Below are 14,014 nucleotides of genomic sequence, written 5' to 3'. Positions count from 1 at the left end.
CATGGATGGTGGAATGACCAAAGAATGTGTATGGTTAGAGGATTCACTTCAGTCTTCATTGGGCTTCACAGAGTTCACTCTTACAACCCTAAACCTCTCCACGTATGTTTCTGAGCTGGGATCCTCACATTTGTTCTTATTACGCTAGGTTACTTCCTCTACAAGTAACTGCATCCATTAGGTTTATGTAGTTTCATCTACAATATATATATGCTTCAGGGCCGACAAGAATATATAAAACTTAGGGCCAAATATTCTTAAAACTGAGTTAGTACTGTTGGTGTTGAGCCAATCTTTCCTTCTTCAGGTGCGTGAGTTCGAGTCCAAGGAATGTCAATTATGCCTTTTCTAAAAAAAAAAAAATCAGTTTAGTGTTATTTTTTCTTTGCTTGTAGTCTCTCAAATATCAGGCCCGAAATCCCATTTACAAACCTCATCGTATAACTTACATTTTCGCATCTGGAGTCGGATCATCATTATTACTGTTACATCCTTTTTAACACACTTGTCATCTTCTTTTATTTTGAGACAATCCGATCCAAAACGCTACGGTCTCCTTGGAAATCTCGTTATTCCGAACTCAGCCTCGTTAAGAGAATAAGGGTAAATGACGTTACGGTTTTACCACGGTGAATTGGTGCTGGTTAGTGAAATTAGTCCAAGAAATGAAACTATTCCGGCGAAACGGATCGTTTAAAATGGATCTGACGGCTGAGTTTGTGACAACGGAATAGGAGTGGATTTGAGAGTTGAAGCTAGTGGTAAAGTGAAGATAATGAAGATTTTCAAGAAATCTGTGAAGATGATGATGAATATTCCCTCTCAAAGCCTACATCTCACTGTTCCAAGACATGAAACATAATTCGAATCTAAAAAGATTCACTGTTGTTTTTCTTCTCTTTCTACGCTTATTTATAAATGTTTTGTAAATAAACTGTCCACATGTGAAAAATATGCATAGTAGAATGAAAAAATAGAAAACTAGAGCTCTCCGGCAACACTAACGACACACACAAAAAAAAAAATCTCCATCCTCAAAGGATCCTTAAAGTTCTAAGAAGATTGATCCATAATTTTTTTCATCAACGTTTAGAAAAGACAAGTATGAGCAACATTTTGGCTTGCACCTCAAAGTTATTTCTTTGGCTGATCAGTGACACGTCCTCCGGCGATCTTAACAATGGGTTCGCCTTTGGGCTTTATAAGCTTTAGTGCGGGATGAACTTTGAGGTCTCCCATTACTAGCTTTTGTCCAACGTCCAAGTGGCTGAGATCTACTTCTATATATGGAGGGATAATCTCTGCTGGGCACAGGAACTTTACCGTTCTTTTTATTGTGTTCAGAGATGCTCCTGCAAGAAGATCAAGACGTAGTGATCAATATTGATATCTAACGAGAGACTAGATGCTGCTATCTACAAAATTGGGCAGAATCTAATAGGGAATGAAAACTTAGAGATCCCAGAAAAGGGTAGCCAGACTGAGATACAAGCCACTAAACAAAGCTGGGGTCACTCTATACCAAGATATATAATCATGCCAACCGAAAATCGCTCCCTAAAACATCAAACATAACGTAACTTTAGCACATAGATTTCTCCCCGCTCAAATTAAAGTTTTCTAAAACAGCAAACTAATTGTCATTTACATTATACTTGTCATCATCACCAACGCTGGCTCAATCTGATGCAAGAAAAGGGTAACAGAATCCAGGGCAATATTAGAAGCTCAATGAACTCCAAACAAGTCAATTTTTTATGTGTAGCCTAACTACTTAACGATATCATTTTACTAATCCTGCTTCAGTCTGTGATTCGAGAAAGAGAAATGCTCCCCAGAAACGCAGCGATTACTATGTAAGCACCTAAACTAACTTATGTGGATACTCCTCAGTCCTAGGATCTCATAAGCCTATTAAGATGCTGACTATTTTTTTCCTCTATTTTTTGCTGATGCCAGAATAAGAAAATACTATATCTCTCTTAGAAAACTAAAACTCAGAAAGTAGATTTTAGAATCAGTCAAGGCCTTATACCTTTCTTTAGTCCAGGAGAAACATCATCTCCTATGAACACTAGCGGAATATCGACCTTCAACAAAGCACCTGGAGGCGCTCTTATGAATGTCACATTCAGTGGAGCATCTGTTCCGGCGTGCAAATGAATCTGAAAACATTTTCACAGAACATAGTTTCGTATAAGTTACTACATAACTAATAAGCCAAACACACACAGAAACCATCCTAAAATCAAGTACTAAAAATAACAAGTGAAGTATCAGAACAGCTGAGAAAATGCAATGTACTCAACATCCAGAAATTCATCAATTTTAAGAGTGAGAAAAGAGGGGGACTTTACCGATCTAGGCAAAGCCCTGACTTTCTCAATGACCTCATCAGAACCTAGCTCAGCTCGAACCTCGACATCGAAGAGCCTAGAGAGGAAGAAAGAGTAGCCCAGATGAGTCACGAGCTTCCTGATCTGATTCGTCTGAACTGAGACAAGCCTCTTGTTTCCTCCGTGCTGCCCATCCTCCTGTTCGAATATGATCGAAGGAACTCGACCCGCTTTGCGCTCTTTCGCCGAAATGTTCTTGCCGGAATCAGACCGTGGAACGGCCAAAATCGTCTCTGCGTACTTTGGATCGGGTCGCGGGAATCCAGGGAGGTAATCTAATTGGGTTTCGAGGGTCTGATCTAGAGCTAAAGCGGTCGCCGCCGGAGAGAATAACCGGAGGTTTTGTAGGGTTTTGGGCAGTGCTGTTGCACGACGGAGCAACATTGTCACTTGCGAGAGAGAGAGAGAGAGAGAGAGAGAGAGAGAGAGAGAGAGCAGAAGAAAGCGAGTGGGTTTAGGAGAAGTGTGACAGAAATGTGAGGTTTCTCTGACGAAACGGCGTCGTTTAGATTTATAATGGGCCAAGTTTAAGAGTTTTATGGGCTTAAACTTAGCTCATGCAATCATCAGCATAAACTGCATTTGGATTGAAGCAAAGGCAAAACCTGATGATGATGGCATGATTCAACGGATATTCCATAAAGATGTTCTTTGAATCCATCTACCTATTATTTAACTGACAATTTTACCCTCAATGTGTACCAAACGGTTTTATTGGAGTGAACCAAACCCAAACTTTACATTTGATTTGGTTTGTGATAAAATGTATCATTCGTTCTTTACAATACTATAAATTTGTCAAATCGAATAAAAGATATGGAAGAGAATAAGAATGGAGATTTAATTTAAACAAACAAACGACCAATGGAAAAAGCTGAACCGGACCTACTCAGAATTGTTGGTACAAACCTTAAAATACTCATGGTGGTATTACAATAAGGGTAAAACCGTCCGGACAGAAATATGGCCTCCATCACGAATCTATAAGCTCTTCTTCCTCTCTGCACATGAAACAGAAAAACACATTTCTCTCACGTCTAAGTAACTGATTGTTTGTAGCCAAGGTATTATTTATGTTTGACAGTTTAAATCATTTTCCTCTGGCTATTTCCCTATTCTTTAGATTGACTTGTTGTTTCAGCTTTAGCGTTTAGCGTTTATAATCTAAAGTTTGTATTTTCGTTAATTTGTCCTAAAATAAAAAACTAAAGCAGAATTCTTTCAGTCAGCTTCTGGAACTCCTACGGAATGAAAGAAAATGGAGCGTCTACTTTTTCACTTCGTCTTCCATGTGCTAGGTAATTTTTTTTCTTAATCAATCAAAGGTATTTGGTTTGAGCATTTCTCGGTATACTGTTACGGTTTAGTTCTGATTTTAGTATATTATGTTCAGCCTTTGTCTCCGGCCCATGAGAAAACTGGTACTGGGCTTGATTATAAATTAGTACCATCATTTGTGCTCTATTGGGCCCCAATTATTGTCACTCCTCACACATTCTAATATGTCTACTAATTTTTTTTTTTTTTGTCATCTGAATTTTATTATTAACTATACATTTTCTAATATAAAACCGGTAAGGATAAAAACAAAAGCTATGTAAATGGCCAAAAAATGGTTTAAGTCGGTAGAGGGCAGTGTGTAGTTATTAGAAGAAACACATTCTATGTCTACTTTTGTTTTTCTATTGTTTTAATTTTATTGTTAGAAAAACAAAAGCACCTCTTTGCGGATAAGAAAAATTAAATAATCCATTACTGTTTATATCATTTTATGTTATATGCTTATTTATTATTTTTTCAACAACTCCTACACACTGCCCTCTACCGACTTGAACCATTTACATATGCTTTTTATATTTAGTCTATAATACAAGAATTAAGTTCTCGGTTCTTTTCGATGCAGACAGAAAGAGCGTGACTCATGTACGAATGGTTGAATGTTTCACCACGTGTCATGCAATCAGGGATTCGATCCTACAACTTCTTGATTCAGCCGCGTGACACCTGAACATTACCCATGTACTCTGCCACGTATACGTCCCCTGATAACGGGAGCCGTTAACTCTGACGGCGTCACAACTCGATACCTTTATGAAATGTTTGTGTTCCCATCCTTTTGGCTTTTTTTCTTTTTCCCCAAGGGTTTGCTCTAGTTAAGTAACGAACGTATTGGTTCGGTTCCGAACCAACCAACCGCTCAGATCAGAACCATTTATTTCAACGGATGAGATTTTAACTGTAGAATTTTTTTTCTTCTATTTTAAGGCTTTCTCGAGATATTTCTCTCAAAGGTGTAAATCGAAAACTGTGAAAAAAAAGCAGCTAAAATACTGTGTTCTTTGTTGTTCGACCGAATCGGAACCTTAAGATCTGCGTGAAATCGAATCGGAAAACGATGGCGGAGGAACATAAACACGAGGAATCTGTGACCGCTCTGGAGCCAGCTGTGGAGGTTGTGGAGAGGGAATCGTTGATGGACAAGATATCGGAGAAGATCCACCACGGTGGTGGATCTTCGTCTTCATCTTCATCGTCCTCTGATGACGAGGACGATAAGAAGAAGAAGAAGAAGCCGTCTTCTCCTTCTTCTATGCAGTCGAAGGTTTACCGCTTGTTCGGAAGGGAGAAGCCTGTGCACAAGGTTCTCGGCGGTGGAAAGCGTATGTTTTGCTCGGATCTGGTTTTTATTTTCTTCAGTTTTCATATGAATTCGTGTGATATGGCTTGATCTGTTTCTTATATGTGCTGTTTGGCTGATAGTTTGGGGATTCTGTAGATTTTCTTAAGATGGGGGTTTGATTTGTGTTTGAATCTGAATATCTATTGTGTTCGTGGTGTCGCCGTTGATCTGGATCGACCATATTTTGGGGGATTTCGATATGGCTGGTTTTGATGATAATGGATTTTTATGGTTTCTTGAAAACTTGATTAATGCTCACTTTGATTGTTTTGATGCTATGACATTGTTTCGATCTAAAAACCGTAATATGATATTGTAGTCTGTGTATCAAGTCCATGTTTTTTTATAATGTTGAGAGATTCAGTGGGTAGTATATGTAGTGTTGCCTAACTTGATTCTTCTTGTTTTCCTATTTGCAGCGGCTGATATATTCATGTGGAAGAACAAGAAGATGTCTGGTGGAGTTCTTGGTGCTGCTACAGCTGCCTGGGTTCTCTTTGAATTGATGGAATACCACCTTCTCACTCTGCTCTGCCATGTGATGATTGTTGTGCTCGCTGTGTTGTTTCTATGGTCTAATGCAACCATGTTCATTAACAAGTAAGTTAATCACCAGTCTAATGAATCTTAATTTTTCTGGTATGCTTTGTAAGTGTCTCAGCTTGATATAATTCGCTCCTCAGTTGTTTGACGATTGATTCTCTGTCAGGTCTCCACCAAAGATTCCTGAAGTTCATATCCCTGAAGAGCCTATCCTTCAGCTTGCGTCTGGGCTCAGAATCGAGATCAACCGTGGATTCTCTTCTCTTCGTGAGATTGCATCTGGAAGGGATCTCAAGAAATTCCTCTCTGTAAGTCCAAGTGCTGTGTAGAAACTATGTGTGACTTGTACTTTTTACATTCATCCTGATCGTTGACAAAAAAAATGTACTGTTGGATTGAATAGGCTGTTGCCGGTTTATGGGTTCTATCAGTCTTGGGTGGCTGGTTCAATTTCTTGACATTGGCATACATAGGTAATGTTTAATCTTCCATATTGCGTGGTGCTTTCCTTCTCGTATCTCAACTGAACCTGACAACTAAATCTCTTATATGCTGCAACAGCTCTTGTGCTGCTCTTCACTGTCCCTATTGTCTACGACAAGTACGAAGACAAAGTTGATCCGTTAGGTGAGAAAGCGATGATCGAGATCAAGAAGCAGTATGCAGTGTTGGACGAGAAGGTGTTGAGCAAGATCCCATTGGGCCCGTTGAAGAACAAGAAGAGAGATTAGGTTTTTACAAAATGGTAATTCGTCGATAGCAAAAGGGTGTTGTGAAATGGTATCGAAGTTATGTGTTAGATCCTTTAATATGTTATTTGTTTCGGGCGGTTTTTAGGTTGCTCTTTCGGTTATGTGAATGAACTTGGAATTTCTCTCGACTGATATGTCTGTTTTCTTTTTTGTGGTTTTTCGTCATTGTTGATGAACTTGGAGGGATAAATATAGTGTTGGTTCTCTGTCTCACTATGCCTCTATATCACTACGTATTTCAATATATTTGAGTTTTGCGGTCTCGTATTAAGATTGTGTTGATGTCGTTTGACGACAGTCAAAGTCGTTTTTTTTTTTTGGGTACAAATCATAAAATAGAAATCACCATTACTAGCTATTCTTACATTGAATATGATTGACTAAGCTTTTGATTACTAATTCTGTTTTGAAACCAAACCAAGTCGAAGTTACAAAGAAATAAAATAGAAATCTGTGTAAGCAAAATAGTATTTTATTACAAAAGAAACATGATTTCACCACAAAAATAGAAAACCAAAATCTCACAGAAATTCTAGTAACTGAAAGTCGTTGTATAACTCACTTACAAGTAATAGTTCATGCCCACTTTAATCAAACAAATGTGAGGAATATTCAACATCACGCCTGGGCTCCGACAATTCTTCCTCAAGAACGAGTAAGCCACGTTTATCACCAGCTGCTTCACAAACACCGAGTTCCGCTTCGCCTTCACGTGACCGTGCCCGACAATGTAAGCCACTTCCGCGTCCTTAGCGTTCACAAGATCAAACAGTTCCTCCTTCACCTGCGGTTGCCTGAACTTAGTGTCCATTGGTCTGAACTGAAACATCCTTCTCATGCTCAGCCTCGGAAGCTCTTGCTCATACTCTGCTTTCAATCTAAGCAGCGCCGGTGATTTGCTGTTCGTTACTGTTGTCTGTGATCTCGAGCTGCCCGCGATGTTGGCCTCGGATATAGACCGAGACAGCCTTGTCCCGAACTTGTTTGAGGCTTTCACAACAGCGAGCCGACCGTCGATGGAACGGTCAGTGTTTGAGCCGCCGTAGCCTTCAGACTCTAGCTGGATAAACTCAGCGATGCTCATCACGAGCTCATCTTCAAAGTCGTCTCCGTCTTTGTTCACATCTTTGTAGCCAGCTCGGATGATGCATCGGTACATCCTGTATGTTTTCGGCCCGATCCGGCCGATAAGGTACCGTTCTTTCTGTGGTACATACGGGATAGGCACGGTTTTGCAGCAGACAAAGACGACAACTTGGTAGAACGCCGGTAAGTTTGTTAGAAAGTGAGTGAAGGTGGCGGGAACGCCGCTTGCGAGCTCTGTGTAGATAAGACCCATCCCGGGGACTTTGATAATACCGAGGCTTGGCCCGAGGCTTAAGATTGATTTCATAGGGACCTTGTTGTGCTGGTCGCATAGGTACTTCTTTCTGCTGCCATAGTGCCATACGTATGTGATGAAAGTGAAGAAGAGGGAAAGGAAGAGAGTGATCCAGCCTCCTTTAGGGATTTTTACCAGGGCTGATGCAACAAAGATGAGTTCTATGGTCCCAAAGAAGAGGATGAAGAGAACGGAGAAGACGATGTTACGGTTCCAGACAAAGTTGATGATGAGAGGCATCAACCAGGTTGTCACAAAGGCTAGAGTCATGCAGGCGAGCCCTGTGGAACAGAAGATTAGCTTAATGATAAAAGATGAAATTTTGAGTTTGATGGAAGGTTAAGCCCTTACCGAAAGCGAAAGCTATGTGTCGAGTGTCTTGGAAACAGATGGTGACAGCGAGGGTGAGGATCATGACAACCCAATTGATCTCAGGGATGTAAATTTGGCCAAGGACCCATCTTGGTTTGTGAACAATCTTCACACGCGGGAAGCATCCCAATGCGTAGCATTGTTTAACAATCGAGAACGTGGCAAATATGACTGCTTGGCTTGCGACCATTGCAGCCAGCATAGCCATCATAAGAACCGGCCAGAAAAAAGGATCTGAAGAACAAGAGCAAAAAAAATATGACAAACTACACAAGCAAAGAGCACCGTGACTTGTAGTGGCATTATCCAAAAATTGGAGAGATTTATGGAGATTGTAACTTGTAAGGGTAGAAGAAAGCGACATGAAATGGAGATTGAACAAATGATTACCTGGAATGGAGGCATAAAAGCTTGTAGGCAGAGCAGAAAAATTCTTTGATAAAAACGCAGCTTGGCCCATGTACTGAAGCACCAGACACGGGTAAACAACACAACAGAACGCAACCTGCATAGAACGATGATATTGCAAAATGTTATTGTTTCCATCATCATTAGCCAGTCATAGTGTATCACAATTCTTATTCATTGGATCAAGCATTTTTTTAGCAACAAAATTTCGTAACTCTGCAATGCAATTTCAAATGTACTGCTGAACAAAACCTCTCCAAGAGGTTTCTGCTGCATGATTTAAGGAATCAAATAAGTTGTTATACCCTTATAGATGTAGCTGTAAATTGGCCAAGTTCAGCAAAGATAGCCTCCGTTCCTGAAGTCAGAAAAATTGCCGAGATGAAACATAAGATTAGCTTAAATACTTTTTGAGTCTATTTTTCAGAACTAAATGACCATATTACCTGTGATGCATAGAAGGATGCCTCCAAGGGATAGCCATCCATCGATTCCCGTGTCTCTAAAGAATATATAGATATAGTAGGGAGATAAAGCTTTGTATACGCTGGGGTTCCAGGTCACAATATTGTACAGACCAACGGATGCAATTGACAACAACCACAAAATCATTATAGGTGCAAACAAAAAGGCAACTTTATTTGTGCCGCGGTGCTGAAGAACGAAAAGTCCAACCAGCAAAGCGCATGCTATCATGACCACAGTACCTAGGCAAGCAAACATTGGCAAAGCAATATAAATAACAATGACAAAAGGTGTATACACAAATAAACCAGATACATAAGTATGGAAATTAATAGCAATCGTTACTTACTGTGTTTCAGACTTGTTTTAGCCACAAGGCCATCAATAGACGAAGAGACTACAATAGGATAATGTTAGATGTTAAACCATGGAAAAGAGAAATATGGTAACATACCATACAACCAGACAGAAACGAAACAACGGCTGCCTAATTACCTGAAATTGCTGGTGTAAGTACACCGATGGTAATTACCATGGAAGTTCCAACCAAGACTAAGATAAGCAAAGCTGTTTTTGATCTTTTATTCCGTTCTATAAGGCTTTTGAAAGCAGAACTCGGCAAATTTCTAGTTGCATCTCCAGGGCCATAGTATGTGGAGATTTCCTCATCAGCCGCTTGCTGATTTGGAAGCAAAGAAAATCTTGCGTGTCTGCAGAGCAAAGCATACAAAGCAAAGATCCCTCCTGCAACGGAAAAATAACGATTACATCCTAACCCATGTATCAGAAGAAACAAATGGACTCAATTAGCAACCCGCTGCTCATAGCCTCATACCTTCACCATTGTCATCTGCACTTAATACAAAAACCATGTACTTGATGAGTGAAAGGAGTGTTATGGTCCAAAATATCAAAGAAAACGCGCCAAATATCGTATCTTCTGTTTGGTGATGTCTCAATCCTCCATAGAATGTACATTTATACACGTAGAGAGGAGAAATACTCAAATCTCCAAACACTAAGCCAAAACTCTGATATGCTAAAAGGAGGACCTGGTTACACCTGTTTCTCCGATCAGCCTGATTCAACAGAAGAGAACAGAACACGGTCCCAATTACACAGATGTTGGCGAACATTGTACATTAGTATAGATTATCAATGAATGGTTCACAAGCAATTCGAAAACCATGAAACTTTATTAAACAAAATCTGTCGCAAGAAGCCTAAACTTCGAGACGAAGCTATAGCGTGCAACACAAAACATAAGCTCAGAGAGAATCGCTTGCAGCAATTTAACTTTCAGGAGTGACATTAAGTCGAATCAAGAGGTAAATTCAATGACTATAGAGGAGGTATAGGTCTAAGTCATTTCAGATTTCTATCAATCCTCACCACGTTCGTTTCACATCAAAGTTCCACAATCGTTAATTCGGCACGAGCAACAATAAGGAAGCAATGGTTTAAGATTCAGCTATACGAAGAGGACGAAGAAATGGAATGGATAACATACCATGATTCCAGCCGCCGGCGAGTAAGATGCGGCGTTGCTGAAGGCGGATCTTCAACGATCAGAGAATACACACCGGAGACTGGTTTTTGGGAAGATGAATCGGAATCGGAATCGAATCTAGAGGGAAGCTGTCGATGATCATCTATTTGTTTTTTTATCGAGAGGAAAATAAAAATAAACAAATTCGATCCAATGCTCGCGGTCCTTCTTCGTCTTCTTCTTGTTTTTTTTTTCACAGTTGTTTGTATTCGTTTTTTTTTTCCTTTCACTTATCCGACTTCTCATGAAAATGTTATTAAACATTATTATTTCCGATTTTTTTATTCATTGTTGATTTCGACCATTTCCAATTATATAATCGGATCTCTTGCTTCTTTTTTTTTTTAGTATCCATCAATATTCCTAGATTTGAACATTATTATTAGAATCTCTCATGAAACAAACCTGCAAATGCCTTTTTAATCCAACGTAGATACGAATGTTGTGTTGATAAAGAGATTGCAGGAAACAAAAATAATACATCGTGACAAAAAAAAAAAACACAAAGCTAAGTAAAGTAAGAAGAGAACCAAACAAACAAACAACATCAAAAGATCTCTCTTGAGGAAAAGATTTGTGTTATTACCCTCCCAACGTTTTACATATTGACTCTGCGTCGGTTTGTCACCAATTCTGGATTTCCCTTCTTCATCATCGCTACGAATTCTTCGTAGTTGATTTTCTCGTCCTAGAGATTTGAAAATTAAACAAGAGAGTGTTAAAGAAAACAGATGATGATGAATATTGATATATCAATGTGACCAAACCCAAATAATATCGTGTACATACACGATCGGTGTCTACTTCAGCAATGATCTCTTTGATGGATTTGTCATCACCCATGTTGTATTTCTTCATGGCTTGCTCTAGTTCTTCCATTGTTATGTAGCTAATTCAACACAAGTCAAGACCAAAGAGTGAGACTTTACAGCTTTGTTAAAGAGAGAAAGAAGACAAAGACTAATGTTTTTTTACCCGCTGTTGTCGTTGTCGAAGTATTGGAAAGCCGTGTACAAATGATCCTCACGTTCGATTCTGTTCATATGCATCGTGGCTGATATAAACTCCAAGTAATCAATTGATCCATCTCCATCCATATCAGCCTAAACGAAAAAATACAACATAAAGATTTTGTCAGACTTTGGTTTGGGTTTTTGCAAAGTGGGAAACACATAGATTCAGACATTAAAGTAGCGGAGAAGACTTACGGCTTCCATTAGCTGTTTTATTTCAGCCTCAGAGATCTTAGAACCGAGTTTGGGTAGACCGGTTCTCAATTCTTCCAAGGTGACTATTCCGTTGTTGTCAGTGTCTAGAGATTTGAACATCTCTTTGAGACCAATGATTTCTTCTTCAGAAAGGTTCTCTGCGATGACCTGAAATGCAAAACAAAAAAAGCAGAGATTGGCTTTAGAAACAGGAGTACAGAAAAAATGGTAAGATGGTTTCAAATTATTTACCTTGAGGGCCATTTTTTTGAGTTTGTTCATCGCTCGGAATTGTTTCATCCTGGATAACACAGCATTGTCAAGCGGTTTGTCTGACGCCTCTCCGTCTTCTCTAATCCAAGGATGATCTGCGTATGTATGAAATCACGTAACTATTGGATTTTAAAGAAAACGATGCTTTCATTAATCTTATTAGTCTTCAAGGATTGAATCTTACTTAGCACTTCAGTAGCTGAAAGCCGATCTTTAGGGTCATATTTCAACATTTTCTTCACAAGATCTTTGGCACCATTAGATACAGCAGGCCACGGATCAGCAGAAAAATCAAGCTGTCCTTGAAGAATGGCATCAAAGATCCCCGCTTCATTTTCTACGCATATGGAAAACAAAAGAAGATAACTATGGATTCACGGTCCACCACTTAAACTGTGAAATAAGAACAAGTGTCAATACCTCCCCAAAAAGGCGGGACACCACTGAGAAGTATGAATAGAATCACACCGGCACTCCAGATATCAGCCTCTGGTCCATAGTTCCGGCGTAGAACTTCTGGAGCAACATAGTATGCACTTCCAACAAGATCCTTAAATTTATCTCCTGCATTAACCGATCAAGTTTCATCAGACGCTGAAGTTGAGCAAGTTTAGCCTCTAGTCTGTTTTTTTTTTTAACCTGGTTTGAAGAAGACTGAGAGCCCAAAGTCTGTAGCTTTCAATGGGGAGTTCTCATCTTGACTCAGAAAGAGAAAGTTTTCAGGCTTCAAATCTCGGTGCATAACACCCATAGAATGGCAACTATGCACAACCATCACCATCTGCCTGCACAAATCCGCAGCGGCTCTCTCTGAGTAATGACCTTTAGCTATGATCCTATCGAACAATTCCCCTCCTTCACACAGCTCCATCACCAGATTCACCGAGTGTCTGTCCTCGTAAGCTCCCTTCAAGTCCACTATGTTCCTGTAATATAATCAAATCAATGCACCAACTCAAATCAACACACACTGCACACACCACTGTTCCTGCTGACAAAGAGTACTCAAACTACATTTAAACACAATAATCTTCGGTCAAAAAGCCGATTAAATTGGAAATATTTGGTGGGTAATTCAATAGTTTAACATAGGACCACCACATAGTCAACTCCTTTCTTCAAAAGGTTTTACTTTTTTTCTTTTGGATAAGTTTCATTTCATCTACACAAGCTGCAAACTGCTTTACTAATTTGGAAACTTTGAGCATTGTAGAATGAATAATAACGAGTGCCATTCACCATTAGTCATTACTATTGGACCTTAGGGGATCAAAACGCATTTCAGATTCGATTTCAGAGAATCCCAATGAAGCATTTTCCAGTAAAATCAAAAAACAAAAAAAAAGAAGAAAGATTACCTGTGGCCACTGAGGTGATGCATAATCTGGACTTCACGACGAACATCTTCAATGTCGTCACGGTGGACGAGGCGGCGCGTAGGGATTGACTTGCAGGCGAAAAGTTTCTTGGTCTCTTTGTGAGTGACGAGGTAGGTGACTCCGAACTGGCCACGACCTAGCTCACGACCAAACTCGTAGGTTCCCCTGACGTTTTCCATCGGGCGGCCAAGGATCCGACCATTCTGCTGAGCAGGTGTCGTGGAACGGGATCCGCCGGTTACGGAGCCTGAGGAGGATCCGACTGGTCCGGAACCGGAGGATCCGCGGCGTTCTCCGGCTGGTTTGACATAGTGGATCACGTTGCCGGAGGACGGTGGCTGACCAGAGGATTTGGATTTGCTGTGTCTGTGGCCCATTGTCGTCGAACTTTCTCCTCTCTTTAGTCAATAAAGTCAATAGAGAGAGACAGAGAGAAGAAGATTTCCGATTTTTATGATGTCTGAGATCAGACACGGGAAATGGAGATAACGTGTCGTGGTTTCATTGGCGTATAGCTGGAGCAATTAAACCGCGTATATTTATATGCAATTATAAAACCTCGAGATTTTGCCCAATTGGGAAGATAATTAATGAACGAGAAAGGTCGT

At 39.9% G+C, this 14,014-nt stretch overlaps 4 protein-coding genes across 4 annotated transcripts; 1 reads left to right on the top strand and 3 right to left on the bottom strand.

Annotated features, from left to right (window-relative positions):
- Positions 1-881: 881 nt before the first annotated feature.
- On the bottom strand, positions 882-2,830 carry LOC18030878 (50S ribosomal protein L25). Its single transcript, XM_006413473.2, has 3 exons — positions 2,358-2,830; positions 2,036-2,165; positions 882-1,352 (listed from the first exon to the last, which is right to left on the bottom strand). The coding sequence occupies exons 1-3, from the start codon at positions 2,778-2,780 to the stop codon at positions 1,135-1,137; spliced, it is 771 nt and encodes a 256-aa protein (XP_006413536.1). The 5' UTR covers positions 2,781-2,830; the 3' UTR covers positions 882-1,134.
- A 1,824-nt stretch (positions 2,831-4,654) lies between these two features.
- Positions 4,655-6,642, top strand: LOC18030877 (reticulon-like protein B1). The gene is made up of 5 exons (XM_006413472.2): positions 4,655-5,056; positions 5,496-5,676; positions 5,786-5,927; positions 6,023-6,092; positions 6,181-6,642. Exons 1-5 carry the CDS (start codon positions 4,792-4,794, stop codon positions 6,348-6,350), a joined length of 828 nt encoding a protein of 275 aa, XP_006413535.1. The 5' UTR covers positions 4,655-4,791; the 3' UTR covers positions 6,351-6,642.
- A 151-nt stretch (positions 6,643-6,793) lies between these two features.
- LOC18030876 (potassium transporter 3) lies at positions 6,794-10,768 on the bottom strand. Its single transcript, XM_006413470.2, has 9 exons — positions 10,508-10,768; positions 9,833-10,076; positions 9,493-9,741; positions 9,347-9,394; positions 8,979-9,239; positions 8,838-8,890; positions 8,515-8,629; positions 8,104-8,358; positions 6,794-8,033 (listed from the first exon to the last, which is right to left on the bottom strand). The coding sequence occupies exons 1-9, from the start codon at positions 10,508-10,510 to the stop codon at positions 6,934-6,936; spliced, it is 2,328 nt and encodes a 775-aa protein (XP_006413533.1). The 5' UTR covers positions 10,511-10,768; the 3' UTR covers positions 6,794-6,933.
- Positions 10,769-10,941: 173 nt separating this feature from the next.
- LOC18030875 (calcium-dependent protein kinase 3) lies at positions 10,942-13,853 on the bottom strand. Its single transcript, XM_006413469.2, has 9 exons — positions 13,386-13,853; positions 12,667-12,953; positions 12,448-12,591; positions 12,212-12,364; positions 12,007-12,122; positions 11,755-11,922; positions 11,522-11,649; positions 11,336-11,435; positions 10,942-11,234 (listed from the first exon to the last, which is right to left on the bottom strand). Exons 1-9 carry the CDS (start codon positions 13,781-13,783, stop codon positions 11,145-11,147), a joined length of 1,584 nt encoding a protein of 527 aa, XP_006413532.1. The 5' UTR covers positions 13,784-13,853; the 3' UTR covers positions 10,942-11,144.
- Between the last annotated feature and the right edge of the window lie 161 nt (positions 13,854-14,014).

Source organism: Eutrema salsugineum, unplaced genomic scaffold (genome assembly GCF_000478725.1).
Source record: "Eutrema salsugineum unplaced genomic scaffold, Eutsalg1_0 scaffold_1, whole genome shotgun sequence".
Taxonomy (NCBI): domain Eukaryota; kingdom Viridiplantae; phylum Streptophyta; class Magnoliopsida; order Brassicales; family Brassicaceae; genus Eutrema; species Eutrema salsugineum.
The sequence above is the reverse complement of the archived record's forward strand: the minus strand, read 5'-3'. Positions and strand labels throughout refer to the sequence as shown.